The 23,823-nt window shown below is 49.4% G+C and overlaps 1 protein-coding gene across 1 annotated transcript in view; it reads right to left on the reverse strand.

The window, feature by feature from the left end:
* Positions 1–23,823, reverse strand: part of LOC137416307 (phospholipid-transporting ATPase ABCA1-like) — a 203,631-nt gene that overhangs the window by 152,946 nt on the left and 26,862 nt on the right. The window contains exons 9-11 of the mRNA XM_078771422.1: positions 20,418–20,626; positions 17,672–17,836; positions 7,064–7,286 (exon numbers count right to left, since the gene is read on the reverse strand). Of these exons, the coding sequence (XP_078627548.1) occupies positions 7,064–7,286; positions 17,672–17,836; positions 20,418–20,626 (597 nt within the window). The remainder of the gene's footprint in view (positions 1–7,063; positions 7,287–17,671; positions 17,837–20,417; positions 20,627–23,823) is intronic.

Consider the following 23,823-nt stretch of genomic DNA (forward strand, 5'->3'; position numbering starts at 1 on the left):
TGTGTGCATGTATGTATGTATTAGTGTGTGTGTGTATGTGTGTGTGTCAGTGTGTGTGTGTGTCAGTGTGTGTGTGTGTGTGTGTGTGTATCAGTGTGTGTATCAGTGTGTGTATCAGTGTGTGTATCAGTGTGTGTATCAGTGTGTGTGTGTGTGTGTGTGTGTGTGTGTGTGTGTGTGTGTGTGTATGTATGTATTAGTGTGTGTGTGTGTGTGTGTGTGTATCAGTGTGTGTGTGTGTGTGTATCAGTGTGTGTGTGTGTGTGTATCAGTGTGCGTATCAGTGTGTGTGTGTGTGTGTGTGTGTGTGTGTGTATGTATGTATGTATTAGTGTGTGTGTGTGTGTGTGTGTGTGTGTGTGTGTGTGTGTGTGTGTATCAGTGTGTGTGTGTGTGTGTGTGTGTGTGTGTGTGTATCAGTGTGTGTGTGTGTGTGTGTGTGTGTGTGTGTGTGTGTGTATCAGTGTGTGTGTATCAGTGTGTGTGTATCAGTGTGTGTGTGTGTGTGTGTGTGTGTGTGTGTATCAGTGTGTGTGTGTGTGTGTGTGTCCATAACTCCAAAACCATGAAACCTCGTGGCCCAAAACTTTGTATGCATACGAAGGGAACTCAATGAAAACTGAGCATTTGGGTAAATTTAAACACACCTTTTGAAGATAATTTAGGGGTGCTCATCACAAAAAAAAAATCCTTACCAAGATGGTGGCATGCACCTCACTGGGGTCTTAAGCCACCATTTTGGTTCGGCCTGCTCAACAATGCCTTGACTTAGACCAGGCCGCGATTGTTTCTTTATGATATAGCACTCAGTTGTTATGTTGTAGCCCATAGGGAAAAGCCGTCTGGAACAGCGTTTGTCTGTCCCTCCGGTGTATGTACAGTGTGTATGTATTTTTTTTTCCACCCTTTTTTTTTCTTTGCATGTCCCTTCCGCCGGAATTTTGTGGGTTCATTTCCTTTAAAATTTATTTTCTCTGCAACCGCTGGTCCGATTGAGACGATATTTTCACCACAGGAGTGCCTCCTCCTCCTGTATAATTTTTTAATGATAATTATGACATCATAGGTCACGTGGTACAGGCGTCATCTTGGAAAACCCCCCAAAAAATTCACCTCTATGTCTCCGAAACCGCTCCATGGAAAAATTTGAAAGCCTGGCCTGACATTCGCCCAGTTAGGGCAGGAATTTGGAATTTGGCCATGGTACGGGCGATACTCATATACTCTTTGAGAAGGACACCATGGGATCTTTAACGTTCACCCACCCATGTTGGCAGACGAGACATCCAGTTTAACATCCATCCGAGGGACGGCACACACATTGATGAATCACCATACCTGTGAAATACCGAACTGAAAGTTTATAGCTGTGTCGGGATTCAAACCCAGGCTAGACTGCTTAGACGTGAATGTGCGTACCTCTAGGCCATCCTGTACATTTTTTTTTTTTTTTTTTTTTTTTTTGGGATACTGAATCGAGGCTCGTGAAAGAGCTGACATTTACTTCACAAACAAATCAACCAGACAAACAAAATATATAAAAAGAGGGAGCGGAAGACAAGAGAAGGGGAAGCACACAAACACTTGAGAGCACACAACATTTAAGAGCAGGGAGATGTGTGGGAGGGAGAGGGCTTGGGGGGAGGAGGCGTGGGAACGGGGGGCGGGGGGGTGGTAGAAGTATAAAACACAAGGACACCAAGGACTTCCAGGACAGAAGTTGGTATTTCAAAAAAGTGGAATTGGGGTGAAATTAGCGGGGATAGAAAAGATCAAGGTTTTGGATGGGGGAAGATAAGAGATGGTGGTGAACAGCTGTTTAATTATTTATTTTTTTTGAGTTGAGATGAAAACAGAGACAGAGAACGAACGTGAAACGTGAAAAATAGAGACCTGTGGCGGACAGGATGGCTCGCTGGCATGGTGACATCATTCCGCGCACCAAGAGGGTGTCGGCCACGCCCGAGGGGTAGGCGTGGCCTCGGGATATACACAGGGCGCGCAGCCCCGAGCACGTCAGTGCTATAGTTGAGCTTTGGAATAAAGACTCTTTTTGGTTACCCGCATTGTTGCTTATCTTCTTGGCAAACAAGTCGTGCGCATAGCACCGCACTTCACTGGTGACCTCGACGCTGGTTCAGCCGCCGCTGACCAACAGAACGCGCCATGTCAAACAACGCGGTCGCGGTGAAGCTCCCTGAGTTTTGGGAAGCTCAGGCCGAGGTATGGTTCGTGCAGGCCGAGGCACAGTTCCAACTTCGAGGCGTAACGGCGGATGAGACGCTTAAATTACCACGTCATCGCCGCCCTCGGGCCCGGCACAGCCGCCCGAGTCGTGTCCGTCCTGCGGAACCCACCGGCCGACCACAGGTACGAGGCACTCAAGCGTCTCCTCATCGCCACGTTCGGCCTCACGGAGTGCGAACGGGCCGACCGCCTCCTGGACCTTCCCGAACTCGGCGACACATGACCATCGGTCCGGATGGACTACATGCTGTCGCTGCTGGGTGACAAAGCCCCGGATTTTTTATTCCGGGCGCTCTTTCTACGCCAGCTACCGGCACAGGTACGCCTCACGTTGGCCGGTTCCAAAATAAAGGAACCCCGCACTCTGGCCACCCAGGCCGACAAGTTTTTCGTGGCTTGTGACACCCGGGCGAGAGTCAGTGCGGCCGTCGCGGATCCCGAGGCTGATGCTGCTGCACACCTCATGGATCCCGAGGCTGATGCCGATGCACACCTCGTGGCCGCCGCCACGCCCCGCCCACCGCCACCGCGAAAGCCGCAGCCTCCGCCTCCGCCGCGAACCTGGTGCCGCTTCCACGCCAGGTTTGGCCACAAGGCTAGGAATTGTTGCCCACCGTGCTCGTTGAGCAAGTCGGGAAACGCCCGGGCCGGCGCTCGGTAGCGGCTTTGAGCGTCGGCCTTTCCGGCAGCCTCATTTTTGTCACGGACACTTTGTCCGGGCGTCGCTTCCTCTGCGACACAGGCGCACAGGTGAGCGTTATCCCCGCCTCCACGTCCAACAAGCGAACCGCGGGCCGGGGCCCAGCATTGCTTGCAGCCAACGGTACACCCATATGCACATTCTGGAAGCGCTGCCTCTCCCTGCGGTTCAGAGGGCAACGCTTTCAATGGACGTTCGTAACCGCCAGCGTGCCCATGGCATTGCTCGGTGCGGACTTCCTATGTGCAAATGGGTTGTTGGTGGATGTGAAGCACAGACGCCTCGTCCAGGCCGAAACGTTCAGCTCGCTTGCTTGCGCGCTGAGCAGTTCGTTGGGCAGCTCCCTGATCGGCTCACCGAGCGGCTCGCCAAGCGGCTTGCTGAGCGGTACGGTCCCGGCGAGGTTGGTCTGTACGCTTCCAGCAGCGTACGAGTTCACCCGCCTCCTCCCCAGCTTCCCGGCCCTCACGCGGCCCACCTTCTCGGCGGTGGCCGTCAAGCACGGGGTGGAACATCACATCCCCACCGTCGGGCCACCGGTCTATGCCCGGGCATGCCGCCTCGAGCCGACAAAGCTTGCGGTGGCGAAGGCGGAGTTAGCTACGCTGGAGCGGCTGGGCATCGTACGGCGCTCCAAGAGCGCTTGGGCGTCGCCACTGCACATCATGCCGAAGCCCGGCGGGGGATGGCGGCCGTGCGGAGACTACCGCCACCTCAACGATGCCACCACCCCCGACCGCTACCCGGTCCCTCACATTCAGGACTTTTCCGCCCGGTTGGCGAAAATGTCCTTCTTTTCTAAGGTGGACCTCATCCGCGGATACCACCAGGTCCCTGTCAGGCCGGAGGACATACCGAAGACGGCCGTCATTACGCCATTCGGCCTCGTCGAGTTTCTTCGGATGCCCTTCGGGTTGAAGAATGCGGCTCAGGCGTTCCAAAGGTTGATGGACAGCGTCTTGCGCGACTTGGATTGCGTTTACGTCTACTTGAACGACATCCTCGTCGCAAGCGCGTCCCGCGAAGAGCACCTCTGCCACCTCCGCATGCTCTTCGAACGCCTGGGCCACCATGGCCTGATCGTAAACCCCGCCAAGTGCCGGTTCGGCGTCGCCGAAATCGACTTTTTGGGGCACCGCGTCACCAGGCACGGGGCCACCCCCTTACCGGCAAAGGTGGAGGTGGGTCAAGGGGTTTCCGCGCCCCCGCACGATCAGGGGGCTCCAGGAGTTGCTGGGCATGGTGAACTTTTACCACCGTTTCCTGCCCCGCGTCGCCCAGCTCCTGCGCCCCCTGCACGAGGCCCTCCGGGGGAAGCCGGGCAAAGGTGACGTTGTTTGGACCGAGCAGATGGACGCGGCGTTCGTGGGCGCGAAGCTCACCTTGGCTAACGCCACCATGCTCGCGCACCCGGCAATCGATGCACCGATCGCCCTCACCACCGACACGTCGGACTACGCGGTGGGTGCGGTGCACGAGCAATGGGTGCGTGGTGCTTGGCAACCGCTGGCGTTTCAGCCGGCAGCTTCGCCCGCACGAACGCCGGTACAGCACCTTCGACCGCGAGTTGCTCGGGCTCCACCTGGCGGTCTGGCACTTCTGCCATCTCCTCGAGGGCCGTTCGTTCATGGCCTTCGTCGACCACAAGCCCCTGATCTTCGCGATGGCCAAGGTCGCCGAGCCATGGTCGGCCCGGCAGCAGCGTCGCCTCTCGGCCGTGTCCGAGTACACGACGGACATCCGGCACGTCGCGGGAAAGGACAACCCGGTGGCGGATTGCCTTCCCCGGTCCGTCGCCCACGCAGTCCACCTCGGGATCGACTATGCCCGGATGGCGGCGGACCAGACCGCCGACCCCGACGTCCAGGCCTTACGGACCGCCGTCACCGGCCTCCGCGTCACCGAGGTGCCATTCAACGGTGCGGGCACGGCCCTCTTGTTCGACGTCTCCCTCGGGCGGCCTCGCCCCATCGTGCCCGCGGGCTGGCAGCGCCGGGTTTTTGACGCCATCCACGGCGTGTCCCACCCGGGCACGAAGGCCTCCCAGAGGCTGGTCGCCGACAAGTTCGTCTGGCATGGCCTCCGGAAGGCCGTCCACGATTGGACCAGGACGTGCCTCGCGTGCCCGCGCCCGAAGGTGCACCGCCACACCCAGGCCCCGTTGGCCCCGTTCACGGTGCCCGAACGTCGGTTCGACCACGTTCACGTGGACTTGGTGGGACCTCTTCCCCCCTCGCGGGGTTTCACCCACGTCCTCACCATGGTGGACCGCACCACCCGGTGGCCGGAGGTCGTGCCTTTGGCGGCGACGACGGCGGCGGATGTCGCGCAGGCGTTCATCGCCACCTGGGTTGCCCGGTTCGGTGCCCCCTCGGACATCTCGTCCGACCGCGGCCCCCAGTTCACCTCGGAGCTCTGGGGGGCGGTTGCGCGGGTGCTCAGCGTCCAGCTGCACCGCACCACGGCCTACCACCCCCAGGCCAACGGCCTGTGCAAGTGCTTCCACCGCTCCTTGAAGGCCGCGCTCCGGGCCACCCTCCGCGACGGCGGCGGGGGTCGACAGGCTCCCCTGGGTCCTGCTGGGCCTCTGGACGGCACCCAAGGACGACTTGCGTGCATCCGCGGCAGAGTTGGTCTTCGGACAACCGCTGCGGGTGCCGGGCGAGTTCCTCCCCGACTCCAGGGCACCATGGTCCACGGTGCAGCAGCGCTCCGCACTGCAGAAGACTGCCCGGAGGTTCGCCCCGGTGCCGATGGCGCACCACGGGTGCCCGCCAATGCACGTCGCCCCGGAGCTTCGCACGGCGGAGTACGTGTTCGTCCGCCACGACGCCCACCGGACACCGCTGCGGCCCCCGTACGACGGGCCCTTCCGCATGCTGGAGACCGGGGCGAAACACTTCACCCTCGACATCGGCGGTACTCCTGACCGCGTTTCCGTGGACCGCCTCAAGCCGGCCCACCTCGACGTGGGCCACCCCCCGCCAGTGGCTCGGCCCCCGCGTCGGGGCCGCCCCCCGGCGGGCGGACCTTCGGTACCGCCCAGCCCCGCCGGCATGCCCCCCTCCCCCACCCCCGATCCTGCACCCATCCCAGGTGCCGCCGGAGGCATCCCAGATGACTTCCCGGCATCCCAGATGCCGCCAGCCGCCAGAGGGCGCTTCGGCCAGGTCATCCGTTTGCCCCACAAACTGACCCTTCAGGTGCGCGGGAATTCTGGCAGACACGAGGGCTCGCTGGCACGGTGACATCATTCCGCGCACCAAGAGGATGTCGGCCACGCCCGAGGGGTAGGCGTGGCCTCGGGATATACACGGGGCGCGCAGCCCTGAGCACTTCAGTGCTATAGTTGAGCTTTGGAATAAAGACTCTTTTTGTTTACCCGCATTGTTGCTTATCTTCTTGGCAAACAAGTCGTGCGCATAGCACCGCACTTCAAACCGAAAGTAATTGCGAGCGCAATCGATGAATCGCTGAGACAGAAACAAAGCCTCAAGCCAAGGGCAGACCCGGTAGCCTACTAGTACTACACTAGGCGTCAGTACTACACTGACACGATAGCGTCAGTACTACACTGACACACTGTACTTCACGTCAGTACTACACTGACACACTGTACTCGTACTACAGACACGGTAGCCTACTAGTACTACACTAGGCGTCAGAATACGCGACATGAACTAACTTTCTGTACACAGGTATGAAAAACCAACACCAAGAATACTATTAAAGACACACCAATAGTTACACACACCAAAAGAAAGATACAGTTTCGACAAAAACACAATTGTGAAAAGTTACTTAACTTCGAAAGCGTGCGCGCATGGACAGCTTTGAAGAGACGTGACGTAACGTGACGAGAAGAGACGTGAAGAGACTTTGAAGAGATTTAAAACGTTAGACAAGTGGTCGATGTTCGGGGAAGTTAGGGGGAGAAGAGAAAATCTAAGAAATAAGCAATACAGCGAAGGAAAGAACTTAAATTCACAGAACACCTATGGGGGTAGGGAAGCCGAGAGCAAGATGGTTTCAAGATGGTTTCTCAAAAAATGGAAGAAATGGAAGAAAATGCAAGATGTTAAAAAGTAGAAGAGATGACAAAGTGCAGATTAACACCTTGAGAACAAGCAGCAGGAAAAATGAGCTAACAAGGAAGGGCATCAAACTGCTCAGAAACCAGGCAGTGCGATGTACAGTCGCCTGCAGTCCCATCATCATCATCATTTGAGCCAGACGTGCTTCCTTCTCTTGTACAATGGCCCGTGTTGTCATAGCGACAGCATAGATCCACGCCAGTGTGAGGAACATGGGCAGAGAGCGACTGAGAGTTTTTAGGAATCTGTCAAACATGGAGTTAGAGAGTTAGTCTCAGTTACTGATTTCAAAACAATATTCTCATTGCGACTTCCCTGTGCCAATTAAAATTTGCTTTCAGGAACAATCTTCATTTATCAAGCACCAAACATGTTTTGTTTCCCTTTCCAAGTAGTTTAGTTCTTCTATTTATTTTAACTCTTCCACGTCTTATGCCGTTTCACCTCAAATTAATTTTCTTGCACATACATACTATCTTCCACTGCAGCTTTTACCAATAAGAATATACATATATATATATATATATATATATATATATATATATATATATATATATATATATATATATATATATATTGTTGTGGATATGAGAATGTTTTTTTTTGTTGTTGTTGTTGTGTAAATTGTTGTAAAATATCGCCCTCCTTGCTCCAGTTATGTATAAAGGTCAAAGTGCGTCCCGTAATTAGTTCATAAACACCACACGTTAGCCAATCATAGATTTCCCCCCTTGTTGACAGTTATATCCTTATTATGTGTATTAGTGTAAGGCTGTGTCTTCCATTAATTGAAATACTCCATTGCACCAAGTGAAATAAGGTAGATTCCCTTCCAACCCCCCTTTTCGTCAATTGCCAACTGCATTTGGCTGTTGTCTGCAATTGCCGCCATTAAGCATGTGCTCAGCTCGGGGAAGAAGGGCGTGCCCGCCCATCGTCATCAAGGGCGGAGCCAGAGGGCCGTGCCGACCAATCAGGGCCGAGGCGAGCTGACCGATGGGCGTGTCCTGGACACTAGCGGCTTGATCGCCTGAGGCGCTATAAAAGCGCGCGCGCAAAAGCCAAGAAGTGGTTGGACCAAGCAAGAGAGAAAGAAGTGGTTGGACCAGGCAAGAGAGAAAGAAGTGGTTGGACCAAGCAAGAGAGAAAGAAGTGGTTGGACCAAGCAAGAGAGAAAGAAGTGGTTGGACCAAGCAAGAGAGAAAGAAGTGGTTGGACCAAGCAAGAGAGAAAGAAGTGGTTGGACCAAGCAAGAGAGAAAGAAGTGGTTGGACTAAGCAAGAAAGGGAGAGGTGAATTAAGAGAGTTGAGTAAGGGATCCCTGAAAGAGCAGTTTCAGCCACAGCAGCTTCAGCCACAGCAGCTTCAGCCCCAGCAGCTTCGGGGCCTTGACGGCAGTTTCGAGCGGGGCCGCGAAGGAACGGCGGCTGCTAAACGCGCCGATCGAGAAAGGGCGGCGGCTGCTCATCCCCGACCCGACCGTGCTGCGGTTCCAGCTGAACCTTCCCCCCCCCCCCCCCCCCCCTCCAGCCATCCACCTCCTGCCATTCCTGTCATCATTCCCCGCATGAGTCTGTCTTTTGTTTGTTCTGTCCTGGGTTAATTAAGACTGTAGGTAAGCTAGCATTGCACTGTGTCTCTGATTTCGTCTGTATATTATTTTATTATCTTTCCTTCTCCTTGGTTTTTTTGGTCTTGTAAATAGTAAATAAATTATATTTGTATTCCTTACCCTTTGGCTTTCTTCTTCTTCACATCCTTCGCTTTAGTCTTTTCCCCATTGAATATCTGTGGCGCGATTCGGCCAACGTTCAGGAATCGGGTTAGTCGGGGTAACTGTTAGGGCCGCGGTGCCATCCGCTCGGCAAACCAACATCTTATCCGCAGTCCGTAACAATTGGTGTCGGGAGTGGGATTGGACCCGAAGCGCGCTTAACGCGCTCAAAATTACGAGCTGCCGAAATTTGTTTTGTTTTCGAAAAAAAAAAACCCAAACTTTGAAATCGCACCATGGCTAGTCAAGGCGATCGGATGCCGGTGGGGGAACTAGAAGAGGGGTTAGGGGTAATCCAGGACCACAGGGAGGAAACGGAGGAGAGCAATGAGGAGGTGGTTGAGGAGGTGTCAGGCGCGCAAAATGGCGTCCTCGCGCACGTGGGTGTAGCGGCACCAAATTTAGCGGCGCCCGTGACCGTAGCAGCACCGGTGGATTCGAACCTTTTTTTGATACAAATGGGGGCCCTTATGGACAAAATGGGTGAGCGAATAAGGGACGAAGCGAGAGCTGATAGTGAGCGATTGAGGGACGAAGCGAGAGCTGATAGTGAGCGATTGAGGGACAAAGCGAGGGCTGATAGTGAAAAAATGGAAAACAGAATGATGGGGGCAATGAGGCACGAAGCAAGGGGTACCAGTGAACGTTTAGACAATAAATTTGAAGGGTTAGACAACGGGATAAAAGAGGTGAAAAATGGGTTAACGGGGGTGGAAAATAGAATAGCTGCCCAGGAGAATCAGATAGAGGGGGTGAAAAATGGGTTAGAGGGGTTAGAAAACAAGATGGAAAACAAATTGCGGGAAATAGGGGAGCAATCGGCCCGGGAAATTAAACAAATGGGAGAGCAGATAGAGGAGGTGAAAATCTGGGTAGAAGGTAAATTGGATGCTCAGAGGGATGAATTGGGACAGATGAGGGTGGCATCTACAAAAGAGATGGAGGAGATGAAGGAGGAGATACGACGAGGTGTAAGCGAGGAGGTCTCGGGGGTACGCGAGGAGGTAAAGTGAGGTGAGAAGCGTATGGAGAAAGAGGTGAGGAATAATACGGCTAGGTTACAAGGGGGCATAGAGGACCTGACGCAGGAAATAGAGCAGCTGACGGTGGGACAAAAAGAACTAGTGGATCAAGTAGAAAAGAATACTGCGGTACTAGGAGGGTTAAAAGCGACACAAAGAGACATCAAGGACGACTTGATAGCGACGAAGAGGCAATGTCAGATGGTACGTGAGGGACTGACAATGAGGTTGGACGAGGTGACAGAAGTAATGGAGACAAAGGACCGGGAGGTGACGACGCACATAGAAACGGTCAAGGTGGCGTTAGAGGACGAAATAGAGGAGACGCACCGGGAAATAAAAGAGGTGAAGCAAAAGTTAAAGGAGGTGGAAGAAGGGGTGAGTGAAATTAAGAAGAGACGGAGGGAAACTAAGAGGGAGATAAAGGAGGAGGTAATGGAATATGTGCAAGGTCGGTGCTCAAATCGTGATTGTGTGCTCAATAACCAAATAAAGAGTTTGCGGGTGGCGAAGGAGGTGCGGAGACGAGGTGCCAAGGTGAGTGGCGATATATTCGGAAATGTATATGATGTGAGGGGAGCTTCAGTCGGCTTGGGGGTTGATTTGGATCCGGGTGTTCGTGAGAGGCTGTTGGTGAAGTGTGTGACAGGTACGGTGTGCGAAAGAGGAGGTGTGCGAGAATGTCCGACTCTGGGGTGTGTGAGGAAAAAGTGCGTGCCGAGGAGTGAGTGTGCTGTCGAGAGTGAGTTGGTCGTAGCGTGTGTGCGAGGAGGCACATGGAAGCGCGGAGTGAGGAGTGTTACAGAGGATGTAACGAGAGAGTGCACACCTGTAGTGAGTGTTACAGAGGATGTAACGAGAGAGTGCACACCTGCGGTGAGTGTTACGGAGGGTGTAACTGGAGAGTGTGCGCAAGAGGATGCGTGAGAAAGGTGTGTAATGGACAGGTGCATGAGGAAAGAGTGCGCTGTCAAAAGTAAGGGAGAATGCACACCTGTGGTGAGTGTTACGGAGGATGTAACGGGAGAGTGTGCGCGAGAAAGGTGTGTAATGGACGGGTGCATGAGGAAAGAGTGCGCTGTCGAGAGTAAGGGTGAATGCGCGACCGAGAGTGGAGGTAAGAGTAGTGAGAGTGACACGGAGCGTGAGTTGGTTGTGGCAGGTGAGAGAGGATGTACACCTGGAATGGAAGGATGCACACCTGGAATGGTAGAGCGCGTATGGGAATGCACGCTGGAGTTGGTAGTGAGGCACGTGGTTGGGTGTGCAAGTGAGAGCACACCTGTGGTTGTCACAGAGGAGGTGACCGAGGAGGGAGCGCGAAGAGGTGTGTTGGTGAGGTGTGCGAACGACGAGTGTGTGCAAAGGTGTGCGGTGGTCAGGTGTGTGACAAAGTCTGTGAGTGTACCTAGGTGTGCCAGGGGAGGTGCAATGACAAAGAGCATGGAGACGGCTGGATGTATGAGCAAGGAACGGGCTGCGGGGTATAAGCATGCGAAGGAGCATCGACGGTAACCGGGTTAGCGGTTAGAGCGACGTATAGCCGAACCGGGCCTTCGGTGCGAACCGGGCAGCTTTGCGTGCCGCGGGGATCCGCGGGAGTTTCGAAAGAACCGCCGTGCGGGATTCACGCCGGGCCGCGCTTTGAACGGCCGCGTCCGTGCTTCACTAGGCGGAGCGGGCAGCCCGATAGGAAGGGTCGTCATGGCGACCCCTGTTTGTTGAGGCGTTCCGGCAGGTCGAGATCGGGCCATTGGACGGCTCTGTGCCAAGATGGTGCGTGGGATCTCGGCCCGGGTAAGCATCCTTCCCTGCACCGAATGCCTGACGTATCCAACCGCCGGCACCAAGCAACCCGCATTCATTGCTCGGCTTTACGAAGCCGGGCTTTGGAGATGAATTGGCGCACCGAGAGGCACTAGTGAGTAGACTGTGATGATGAGGATAGTGTTTTGGCCCCGAAATTAGAAAAACAAAATTTAATGATTGGCAAAGGATTGGCAGGGTGATGATTGGCAGCAGATTGGTAGTGATTGGCAAATTTTTGATTGGCTGGAATTTGGTGTGCAAAATTGATAGTAGAAGATACCCGATGTGGTGGGATGGCAACTCTGCCATCTCTCACAGCGGGGGCAAAGGAGCACTAGTTTTATGGGGTTTATGGCAGTGAAAACTAGCCCGGGAGGGTTAGGATATAGTGTGTAGGGACCTAGAAGATGACCTTCGGTCACGGTAAGATTAGGTAGTGACAATGATACCTGTAGTGGGGACGCAGGTAGATTAGTGTGGATTATAATGACGAGGGAGCGTAATAGTTTAAAGGGAAGACTGGGAAGCGCAAGTTCCAGAGGGGAGTAGTTAGATTCGATGATGCTGTGTGTGTGAGGATCGAAAGTGTATTGAGCAGGGTATGAGTAACTGATTGTGATTGTGAGTAGTATTGTGATTGCACAGGTGTGCAACTGAACAGGTGGATGGAGCAGTGTATGAGGGAGTGATAGTGATGTGAGTGTGTTGACCTAAATGGTCCAGGAAGGAAGGAGGGTGCAGGTGGCACCAGGGGAGATTGCACAGGTGTGCAACTGCAGGTGTATGGAGAATGGTTGTGTGGAATAAATGGTCTGGAGTATATGGAGTATTGGAATGGATGGTCGTGGAGTGAGTATGGGGGAAACTGTGGAGTGGAGTGGATGGTGCGAAGGTGTGAATGGGGGAAGAATGGACCCCCATCACGAATACCCGGGGAGGGTAGTGTAAGAGTTAGGTAGAGGGTACAGGTAAATTGTGGTTGGATATTGGCATCTGTGGTGCGGGTAGTTGCACAGGAGTGTAGTGATGGGTGCATTAGTGTTGTGGAAATGGCTGGGCGTGTAGCCTGTTAGTGTGTGTAGTTGGTTGGGCACTCCACCACTGTGAGGATGTCGGCCAGGTGAGGCCGCAGGTGGGCTCTGGGAGCCGGTAGAGTTGTGGATGGGGCCGGAGGATCCGGAGGACGGACCCGGGTAGCCCAGTGCCAGAGAGCACCAAGGGGTGACAGAGCCAGGAGGGGCCTTCCCCAATTAGATAGGTTAGGGTGAGGAGTGGCAACTACAGTGGTGGAGGTGTGCAGGTGGGTAGACCTGCTGGGAGAGCTGCACCACCCAGCCTGGAAATTGTGCAAGGGCATAGGGAGTTGCATCGGGGGAGTGAGACCCCAAATTGAGAAGCACCACAGTTTGGTCAATGGGAATTGGTTTTTAGAACCCATAGTGTAAGTTGGCCAATGGATTGGCAGGGAAAGACCCCGGGTAGTGTAAAGTGGATTAAAGTCATTTAGAAAGTAGTTAGGATGAAGATCTCCTCGCACCATCTACATCCACTCACCTGGGATGACGTACCTCCACACCATGCCAGGTTGTTTTTATTATTTTGATGCAAATGTTTGGATTGTGAGACGCATCATGACGTGGGTGTGACATTGTGCTTTGTTGTTCCATCTCTCCCTGCTTATGAGGATTGATGATGAATTGGGTGATGGCAAATTTTGGTTAGAGGGATTATGGAGACGAATTTGGTATAGGGGAAATATGGGGAAGACATGACATTAGCGACGAATTTGTAATGTGTAGATTTTGTAAATATGGGGTAAGGGCAAGGGTAGAGTAAGTGACAAGGGGGGGTGACGTACGGTAGGGACGAGCTTTTCTCACTTCGCTCTCCGTACGCACTTCGCCTTGCATTGCCTTATTGATGTGTACCCTTGTGACCTTACCCCTCGCTCATCTGTCTTTTCCCAGTTTTGTCTCCCACATGAGGACCTGTGCACCACTGGGCGCCGAGGGGAGCGTGCGTGAGTCGGCCATTGTGCGCCCGAACCTCTCGCAACCACAGCTGTCTGCATCGATGCACCACGTTATGGACCACATGTCTGTGGCTGAGCACCACTGATGGACCCCATGGGTTGGGGCATGGCCCCTATGCCGGAACCGGCCGTGAAGGCCCGAGATCTTGCTGGCGGACCTTTGTCACAGGGCACCGATGCCCCACAGGTGAACCACACTAGTTGGCCCTGTGGGCCATAAATAAATAAAAATGGACACGTTGGGTGCAAGTTTTATTGCAAATAGGCTGCCAGCAAAGAAAATGACAACATCTGGAAAATAATAATAGCCAGCAGAGGGAGCCGAAGAGCATGAGACCACCAGCAGGGTTTGGGGTTTGTTTGTTGTTTTTATTTTGATGAACAGTGATGACTGTGCGCGTATTGGTGCATTTTGGGTGCTTTCATGGTGCGTCGATGCAGAGCAGACTGTCTCCCCCCCCCCCCCCCCAGAAAGAACAATCACAGGTCCTGGGTTAGTTTTGTAAATAAAGTAACGTCATTGTAAATAATGCTCCCCACCGTCAATGTATAGTTTGAAGACCATTCCGCAATTCGGTTAGCTGTGGGCGTGAATCTGTTAGGCAGGGTGCAATGGAGCAGCGGGACATATTTATTTATGTTTTAAAACTGTCGCACTCAGGGTCAGGTTAAATGTAGAGGGAACTACACCTACGTGCCACACTAAAAGTTAAGGTAAGAGGCCCGGGATGTGCCTAAGAGGAGGAGGGTGCAGTGTTGTGGATATGAGAATGGTTTTTTTTGTTGTTGTTGTTGTTGTTGTGTAAATTGTTGTAAAATATCGCCCTCCTTGCTCCAGTTATGTATAAAGGTCAAAGTGCGTCCCGTAATTAGTTCATAAACACCACACGTTAGCCAATCATAGATTTCCCCCCTTGTTGACAGTTATATCCTTATTATGTGTATTTGTGTAAGGCTGTGTCTTCCATTAATTGAAATACTCCATTGCACCAAGTGAAATAAGGTAGATTCCCTTCCAACTCCCCTTTTCGTCAATTGCCAACTGCATTTGGCTGTTGTCTGCAATTGCCGCCATTAAGCATGTGCTCAGCTCGGGGAAGAAGGGCGTGCCCGCCCATCGTCATCATGGGCGGAGCCAGAGGGCCGTGCCGACCAATCAGGGCCGAGGCGAGCTGACCGATGGGCGTGTCCTGGACACTAGCGGCTTGATCGCCTGAGGCGCTATAAAAGCGCGCGCGCAAAAGCCAAGAAGTGGTTGGACCAAGCAAGAGAGAAAGAAGTGGTTGGACCAAGCAAGAGAGAAAGAAGTGGTTGGACCAAGCAAGAGAGAAAGAAGTGGTTGGACCAAGCAAGAGAGAAAGAAGTGGTTGGACCAAGCAAGAGAGAAAGAAGTGGTTGGACCAAGCAAGAGAGAAAGAAGTGGTTGGACCAAGCAAGAGAGAAAGAAGTGGTTGGACTAAGCAAGAAAGGGAGAGGTGAATTAAGAGAGTTGAGTAAGGGATCCCTGAAAGAGCAGTTTCAGCCACAGCAGCTTCAGCCACAGCAGCTTCAGCCACAGCAGCTTCAGCCCCAGCAGCTTCGGGGCCTTGACGGCAGTTTCGAGCGGGGCCGCGAAGGAACGGCGGCTGCTAAACACGCCGATCGAGAAAGGGCGGCGGCTGCTCATCCCCGACCCGACCGTGCTGCGGTTCCAGCTGAACCTCCCCCCCCCCCCCCCTCCAGCCATCCACCTCCTGCCATTCCTGTCATCATTCCCCGCGTGAGTCTGTCTTTTGTTTGTTCTGTCCTGGGTTAATTAAGACTGTAGGTAAGCTAGCATTGCACTGTGTCTCTGATTTCTTCTGTATATTATTTTATTATCTTTCCTTCTCCTTGGTTTTTTTGGTCTTGTAAATAGTAAATAAATTATATTTGTATTTCTTACCCTTTGGCTTTCTTCTTCTTCACATCCTTCGCTTTAGTCTTTTCCCCATTGAATATCTGTGGCGCGATTCGGCCAACGTTCAGGAATCGGGTTAGTCGGGGTAACTGTTAGGGCCGCGGTGCCATCCGCTCGGCAAACCAACATCTTATCCGCGGTCTGTAACTATATATATATATATATGTCCTGCTCTCAAACACTCAATCCACCATCTGTCTCAAAGGCATTCTGTGGTTGTAGTATGGGTTATCTACAGCTCCTTCAGAAAGTATACACACCCCTTGACTTTTTTTTACATTTTGTTGTGTTACAGCCTGAATTTCAAATGGCTTACATTGAGATTTTTTTTTTCACTGATCCTCACATAATACACCATAATGTCAAAGTGGAATTTTGTTTAAATTAATTAAAAATGAAAAGCTCAAATGTTTTGAGTCAAAAAAATATTCAATTCCTTGGCTATGACACTCCAAATTGGGCTCAAGTGCATCCTTTCCTCATCCTTGAGATGTCTCTACAACCTTATTGGAGACCACCTGTGGCCAATTCAATTGATTGGACATTATTTAGAAAGAAACACACCTTTCTATATAAGGTCCCACAGTTGACAATGCATGTAAGAGCAGAAACTCTACCATAAAGTGCAATGAACTGTCTGTGGAAATTCGGGATAGAATTGTGAGGAGGCATAAATCTGGGGAAGGGTACAAAACAATTTCTAGTGTTGAAAGTTCCCTAGAGCACAATGAGCTCCATCATTAAGAAATGGAAAGAATATGGAACTACCCAGGCTTTTCCTAGAGCTGGCCGTCCGACTAAACTGAGCAACCGGGCATTAATGACCTTGGTCAGGGAGGTGACCAAGACCCCAATGACCACTCTGACAGAACTACAGAGGTCCTTGGCTGAGATGGGAGAACCTGCCAGAAGGGCAACACTCTCGGCAGCACTTCACAAATCTAAGCTTTATGGAATAGTGGCCTGATGGAAGCCACTCCTGAGAAAAAGGCACCTGACAGCACACCTGGAGTTTGCAAAAAGGCATCTGAAAGACTCTGAGAGCACGAGGCAAAAGATTATGTGGTCTTATGAGACAAAATTTGAACTCTTTGGCCTGAATTCAAAGCACTACATCTGGTGAAAACCGAGCACAGCTCATTACCCATCGAACACCATCCCTACCGTAAAGCATGGTGGTGGCAGCATCATGCTATGGGGATGCTTTTCAGTGGCAGGGACTTGGAGGCTTGTCAGGATAGAGGGAACAATGAATGGAGCCAAATACAGGCAAATCCTTGATGAGAACCTGCTTCAGAGTGCAAAAGACCTGAGAATGCGGTGAAGATTTACGTTCCAACATGACAATGACGCCAAGCATACAGCCAAAGCAATGCTGGAATGGCTTCAGAACATGAATGTGAATGGCCTTGAGTGGCCCAGCTAAAGCCCAGACTTTAATCCCATTGAGAATCTGTGGAAAGATTGCTGTTCACCGACGCTCCCCATCCAACTGGAGCAAATCTGCATGGAGGAATGGGAACAAACTCCCCAAAACCAGATGTGCAAAGCTGATACAGACATACCTAAGAAGACTCGAGCTGTAATCACTGCAAAAGGCCCTTCGACAAATAATTGACTAAAGGGGCTGAATACTTAATGAAATTAGATATTTGTGTTTCATTTTTAATTATTTTGTAAAAAAAAATTAAAAAAATTAATTCCACTTTGACATTATGGGTTCTTATGTCTAGATCAGTGACAAAAAAATCTCAAGTTCAACCATTTTAAATGCAGGCTGTAACACAACAAAATGTGAAAAAGTAAAGGGGTGTGAATACTTTCTGAAGGCACTGTATATAATGTACGACAGCAACTAACCATCCCTGCTGCGACATCTCTCAGCTCCACCACCTGCACCATCTAGTCCTAAAAGAGCTATCATGCTGGGCAAATTGCTGTCCTTACATTCGGATTCCACAATCCTGATCAGTCAAACAATTTGCAATTCTCATTTTACAAACTTTCGCTGATTATAACAGTAGTGAAATTCAATAATAATTCTCGAGGCGTACATATCATTGACATGGCATGGGTGTGGAAATCCCTGCACATAGAGTCCACTTCCAATGACGTTGTGACTGAGGAACCTTGAAATTCCACTATCCAACATGTCCTGCAGGTATGCAAAGCCTTTACCCAGATACAGCGAGTAATTGCGAGGTTCAGCAGTCCAGATCCTGGTGGAAAAACCAACAAGTAACATTTGAGTTAGCAGCTTTCAAGCACTGCGCAAGTCACTCATCTTGTGTATGCGATCTGTCTTGGACAAAAAATGCAGGGGTTGGACAAAAGATAGAAACACCAGACAAAAATAACGCCACTTATTTTTACTGACCTTTTAAAATTTAGAGGTATTTCTGGATGGATTATAATAATGTTTATTCATGTAACAAATGTTTTACATTTTATATAATAAATGCCCTTTTTGAGAGAGAATTTGATTAAAAAAATAAAATAAAAGAGAGTCCTGATTTTGAAAGGGAACAATTTGCTGGTGCTCGCAGGACTGGGAGTTCTGTAACTAGAACCTCAAAACTTCTAAGTTATCAAGAGGAACAGGCTCCAAAGTAACGATAGCATGGGAAAATAAACATGAACAAACTTTGGTACATCACGGGTGATGACCGTTGTGGTTAAGTTTCAGCAAAATCGTGTGTGTAGTTTCAGGGAAGAATGCAAATACCTATTTTGGGTGGTAAAACCTGGACCCACGTTGACCCCCTGGTGGACCTCCTCAGACCCAGAATTTTTAATTCCGCAAACTTGAGTTACAACATACGAAGTATCATTTTAGCCAAGTTTGGTCACAATCCCATCAGCAGTTTCGGAGAAGAAGTTGCAAGTGTTTACAGACTGCCGGACGGACGACGCACCATCCCGTAAGCTCCCTGGAACGTAACCACTACGTAAGCTCCTACGTTCCAAGTGAGCTGAAAATAAGCCTCCAGGTTCTTTTGACATAAAATTTCGATATGGTGCTGCTGTGTTGCATCTCCTCTCCATAAGCAACATTTCCACATTTGGAGACTATACCGAAGATGTTTTTCTTCCCTACATCAGGAAGCAGGACAGTACCAAGATAATTGATGTGGTCTGGGACACCTACCTCAAGAGTAGCATCAAAGAGTCTACGAAGGAGAAAAGAGGCAAAGGCATTAGGAGGAAGGTTGCCAGTCAGAACAGGGTTCCTGGGAACTGGCAAGACTTCCCACATGACACAGCTAACAAGACCTCTTTGCATTCCTCACTGACAAGATTGCAAGCAGTGAAATCCTCCCCGTAAAGGTGGTTGTCATTACATCTGCTCAAGGAGTTGTCATCAGAAGAACCAACCACATAGCATGCCAGCATGTGAACATGAAGAAGCAGACACGAGAACGGTACTTCATTTGCAGGATGCCTTAAAAATGGCTCTGCCACATGTTTGGTTTGCACAGTCGATACTGATGTACTTGTAATCTTGATTGGGAAGTTCCATCACCTGTGCACCATATGCCAAGCAGCAGACATATGGATGGCCTTTGGCACAGGGAAGAACTTCACTTACCTTCACCATCCTCAGACTCTGGGAGCAGACAAATCCATGGCTTCACCCATTTGCACAGTTTCACAGGCTGTGATAATGTGTCAGCTTTTTATGGAAATGGGGAAAAGTCAGCATTGGAGGCTTGGAAGTCATATCCTGAAGTCACAGAGGCACTCACCTTCATGATAGAGAATCCTACATTCAGTTGGATGTTAATGAAAAACACTTTCAACTGTTGCAACGATATATACAGTAGTCATGTATGACAAAACTAGCCACCTGGTTCTGCCAGAAAAAGAAAACAATAGAAAACATTCCTCCATCCCAAGATGCTCTGTTAAACCACTCAAAGTGTTATTCCGATCAAGCAGCAATGTGGACCACCTGTGAATTGACCCAACAACACACACCGTCTCCATAGGGTGGGGCTGGACAATGGACTTGGGTCCCTATATGGACAACACTACCTAGAGCCTCCAAAGCTTGTAATGAGTTCGTCAAATGTGGCTGCAAGAGCGTAAGTGGCTGCGGTGACAGATGTGCATGCAAGAAGGCTCACTGAGCATGCACTGAGCTGTGCAGTTGCAATTGTGAAAAATAGGGGCAATGCCCCTGGACTCACCTGGTAGAATCAGAGAACCACTGGTAGGTGTGCATGACCCACAAAATATGTAGCGGAGAAGAAAGTAAATACCTATTTTGGAGTCAAACCACTGATTTATTTTAATGCCCTGAACAAACTTGAGTACATCTTGGTGATTAAGGCTGAGGTCAAGTTTCATCGAAATTGTGTGTGTCACTTCAGAGAAGAAAGCAAGTACCTATTTTGGAGGATCAAACCTAAAAGGTTTGAATGGATGTCAAATCTACAAGGATGTTAAACTGGGTGTCCCAACTGTTGCCACTATTTGGTAGACGTTAAACATCCCACAGTGTCCTTCTCGATGAGCAGGTAAGCTATCGCCAACACACTGGCCAAATTAGATAGTTCCTGCCCTAACCTGCAGAGAGCATTGCATCAGCAGCACAGCTGCACCCTCAGCCAATGATGCTGCCCTGCAGCTTTGTGCTGCATTTAAAGAAAAAGATATTTGTTGTGAGATTGAGATGAAAAAAAATCAAAGGATATCGTTATGGCAATCCATAAAAGGATATGGTGTTGTATTGTGGTGTCCTACCTTGTTTGGTTGTTTTTGGGGATTCCATTCCAACATATTTTTTCATACAATTACCTTCTCCTCAAACGGCGAGTTGTCTCAACAGTTTCAGCATCCATTCGGATTTTGTACCGTACATGAGGCCCAGCACCTGCTTCATTGCCACCTGGTTGGCTTTCAAACACAAGTGCTCCCCACAGAGAGTTGGTGCTGAGAAGCTCATGTGAACGTTTGATCAACTGGTCCTCTGAAGACTGTGGTTCAAACTTGTTGAGTTCCAGACACTGAATAGCAAAGTACATTTGTTGTAGGCACAGCCTCTTCACTTTCACACATATTATCATGCTCTCGAGTTCAACCTAACATAATGTATACTATAAATTGAACTTGTATATCTACTGTATATGTCTTTATTTATATAAGCTTCAAAAACTAGAAAATTACTAAACCCAAACAAACCAATTTTTGCATGTTACCTAAAGGTACCTCAATTAGTGTTTCCGCCTGTGTAGCATATCGTATAGTGCCACGTGATCGGAGCCGGTATTTCAAATCACCTTCATATACATATTTATATATACGTATATATACAGTCACGTGAAAAAGTAAGTACACCCCATGCAAAGTTTTGACTTTTTCAACATATTTCAACATACTGCTATTTGATCTTCATTGCAACAATATTGATAGATAAAGGTGATATAATATAACAAATATCATGAAACATTTACATTTTGTAGTCCATTTTATAATTTAAATAAACATAAATGCAAATTTCGCATGTGGAAAAAGTAAGTACACCCCTACATATATCACTATTTCTAATACCTAAAATTAGAATCAGGTGCACCAGCTCAGGTGCAAATGATTAGAACATCGTTAGAGAGGATCTTGGAGGAACCTGTCTTATTTAAACCTCAGACATTTAGTTTGGTTTGTTCTTTGTTGTTGAAGTGTGCGGCGTCACCATGCCTAGATCAAAAGAGCTCTCTGAGGCCTTCAGAAAGAAGGTTATAGATGCCTACGAGGCTGGGAAGGGATTTAAAAAGATCTCCAAACAATTTGAAATCAATCATTCGAATGTCCGGAAGATCATCTACAAGTGGAGAAGATTCCAAACAACTGCCAACTTGTTCAGGCCAGGCCGCCCCAGCAAGTTCAGCCCGAGAGCAGACCGCAAGATGCTGAAAGAAGTCTCTAAGAACCCCAGAATGTCATCACGGGACCTATGGGGAGCTCTTGCCACTGTTGATGTCAAAGTGCACGAGTCTACCATTAGAAAGAGGCTGCGCAAATTTGATCGACATGGGAGGTGTGCCAGGAGGAAACCGTTGCTGTCCAGAAAGAACATCAGGGCAAGACTAAAGTTTGCCAATGAACACCAAGGCAAAGACCAGCACTTCTGGAACAATGTGCTCTGGACAGATGAGTCAAAGGTAGAGCTATTTGGCCACAGTACCAGAAGACATGTTTGGCGAAAACCAAAGACAGCATTTGACCACAACAACAAACAACCTGATACCAACTGTAAAGCATGGTGGTGGAAATATTATGGTTTGGGGCAGCTTTGCTGCATCAGGGCCTGGGCAGCTCACCATCATAGAATCCACTATGAATTCTTCATTGTACCAGAGGGTGCTTGAGAATAATGTGAGGCCATCTGTCAGAGAGTTGAAGCTCAACCGAAGGTGGACCTTGCAACATGACAATTACCCTAAACATACCAGTAAATCCACCAAGGAATGGCTGAGAAGAAAGAAATGGAAGGTTCTGGAATGGCCAAGTCAAAGCCCGGATATAAATCCCATCGAGATGTTGTGGGGGGATTTGAAACGAGCTGTGCATGCAAGAAACCCCTCAAACATCGCACAGCTGAAAGAATTCTGCATGGAGGAGTGGGCAAAAATTTCTCCCAGTCGATGTCAGAGACTGGTAGACAGTTATAAGAAATGCCTACTTGAGGTTGTTTCTGCCAAAGGGGGCAATACCACCTATTAGAGCCAAGGGTGTACTTACTTTTTCCACAAGTGAAATTTGCATATATGTTTATTTAAATTATGCAATGGACTACAAAATGTAAATGTTTCATGATATTTGTTATGTTATATCACCTTTATCTATCAATAGTGTTAAAATGAAGATTAAATAGCTGTATGTTGAAATATGTTGAAAAAGGCAAAACTTTACATGGAGTGTACTTACTTTTTCACATGACTGTATATATATATACCCACAATGGCCCAGGTGCTTAATAGCCCAGGCAAGCCTGTTTTTCTTATTTTGCCATCTTAGCAGTGGCTTTCTTACTGCCACTCGACCTGTCAAACCTGCAGCTCGAAGTCTTCTCTTCACAGTTGAAACTGAGACTTGCTTACTTCGACCAGTGTTAAGCTGTGCTTGAAGCTGTTGTCCTGTGAGCCGCCTATCACGCAAGCTGTTGACTCTCAGAAACTTGCCTTCTGATTCTGTTGTGGCTTTGGGTCTGCCAGGCCTCTTCCTGTCAGAGTTTCCTCTAGTTTCCAAGTGCCTTTTGATGGTGGAGGAAACTGTACTCACTGACACCTTGGCTTTCTTTGCAATTTCTCTAAAGGAAAGACCTACACTTTTAAGGGTTGTAATGGTTTGTCTGTCTTCCTTTGTTAATTGTCTTTTTCTCGCCATTATGATAGCAATACACTACTTCCTGTAGTGCAATATTGTCCAAATAATGCTTTGGAGGGTGTAATAACAGTCTGTTCCAATACTGCTTTAATACAGACAGGGGGTTTGTAATCAAGTAATCAGCAGACGATGGGGCACATGTAGGAATTGTTTGCATCAACTTTCAAGGCTTAATTTACTTACATCGCTGCAGAACAGCTGTAAGTTGTTAACCCATTACTTGTTCCCTGAAGAAGGCCTTTTTTTACAATATAACTGTGCAATTTACATTATTTTCCCGTTTTTCCTAACCTAAACTTTTTTTAAACCTCGAGCAGTTTACTGCTTACCTACTTGAGGTTGTACCATTTCATGTTATTCACTGGACATTAAACTGCTTAAATTTCAATAAAAACTGGAAAAATTGAGGTGTTCTAAAACTTTTGACCGGTAGTGTAGCAGTCTCATATAAATTAGCTGAACAGTGTGAATATGGAGGTTGTCTCGATGAAATGCTACATGAACGGTTAGTCTGGAATTGTGAACGACCGCATCCAAAGGAGATTGCTGACAGAGGCACGGTTGGATTTAGACAAGGCCCTATGCATATCTTCTGCAATGGAATTGGCAGAAAAAAACACATTGGATCTCTTCAAACATTCCATAGTATGGCAGGAGGTAGCAGTAAACAAGGTAACGAGTTTACATGACTACCAGACACCCTGTGGTTTTTCTTTTGATGTGGAAACCGTAGTAATAAAATGTCATCCCTGTGGGTAATAAACCATAGTAATAAACCCTAACCCTAACCCGAACGCTAACCCTAACCCTAACCCTAACC

Source organism: Myxine glutinosa, chromosome 1, assembly GCF_964187855.1.
Source record: "Myxine glutinosa chromosome 1, kmMyxGlut1.1, whole genome shotgun sequence".
NCBI lineage: Eukaryota > Metazoa > Chordata > Myxini > Myxiniformes > Myxinidae > Myxine > Myxine glutinosa.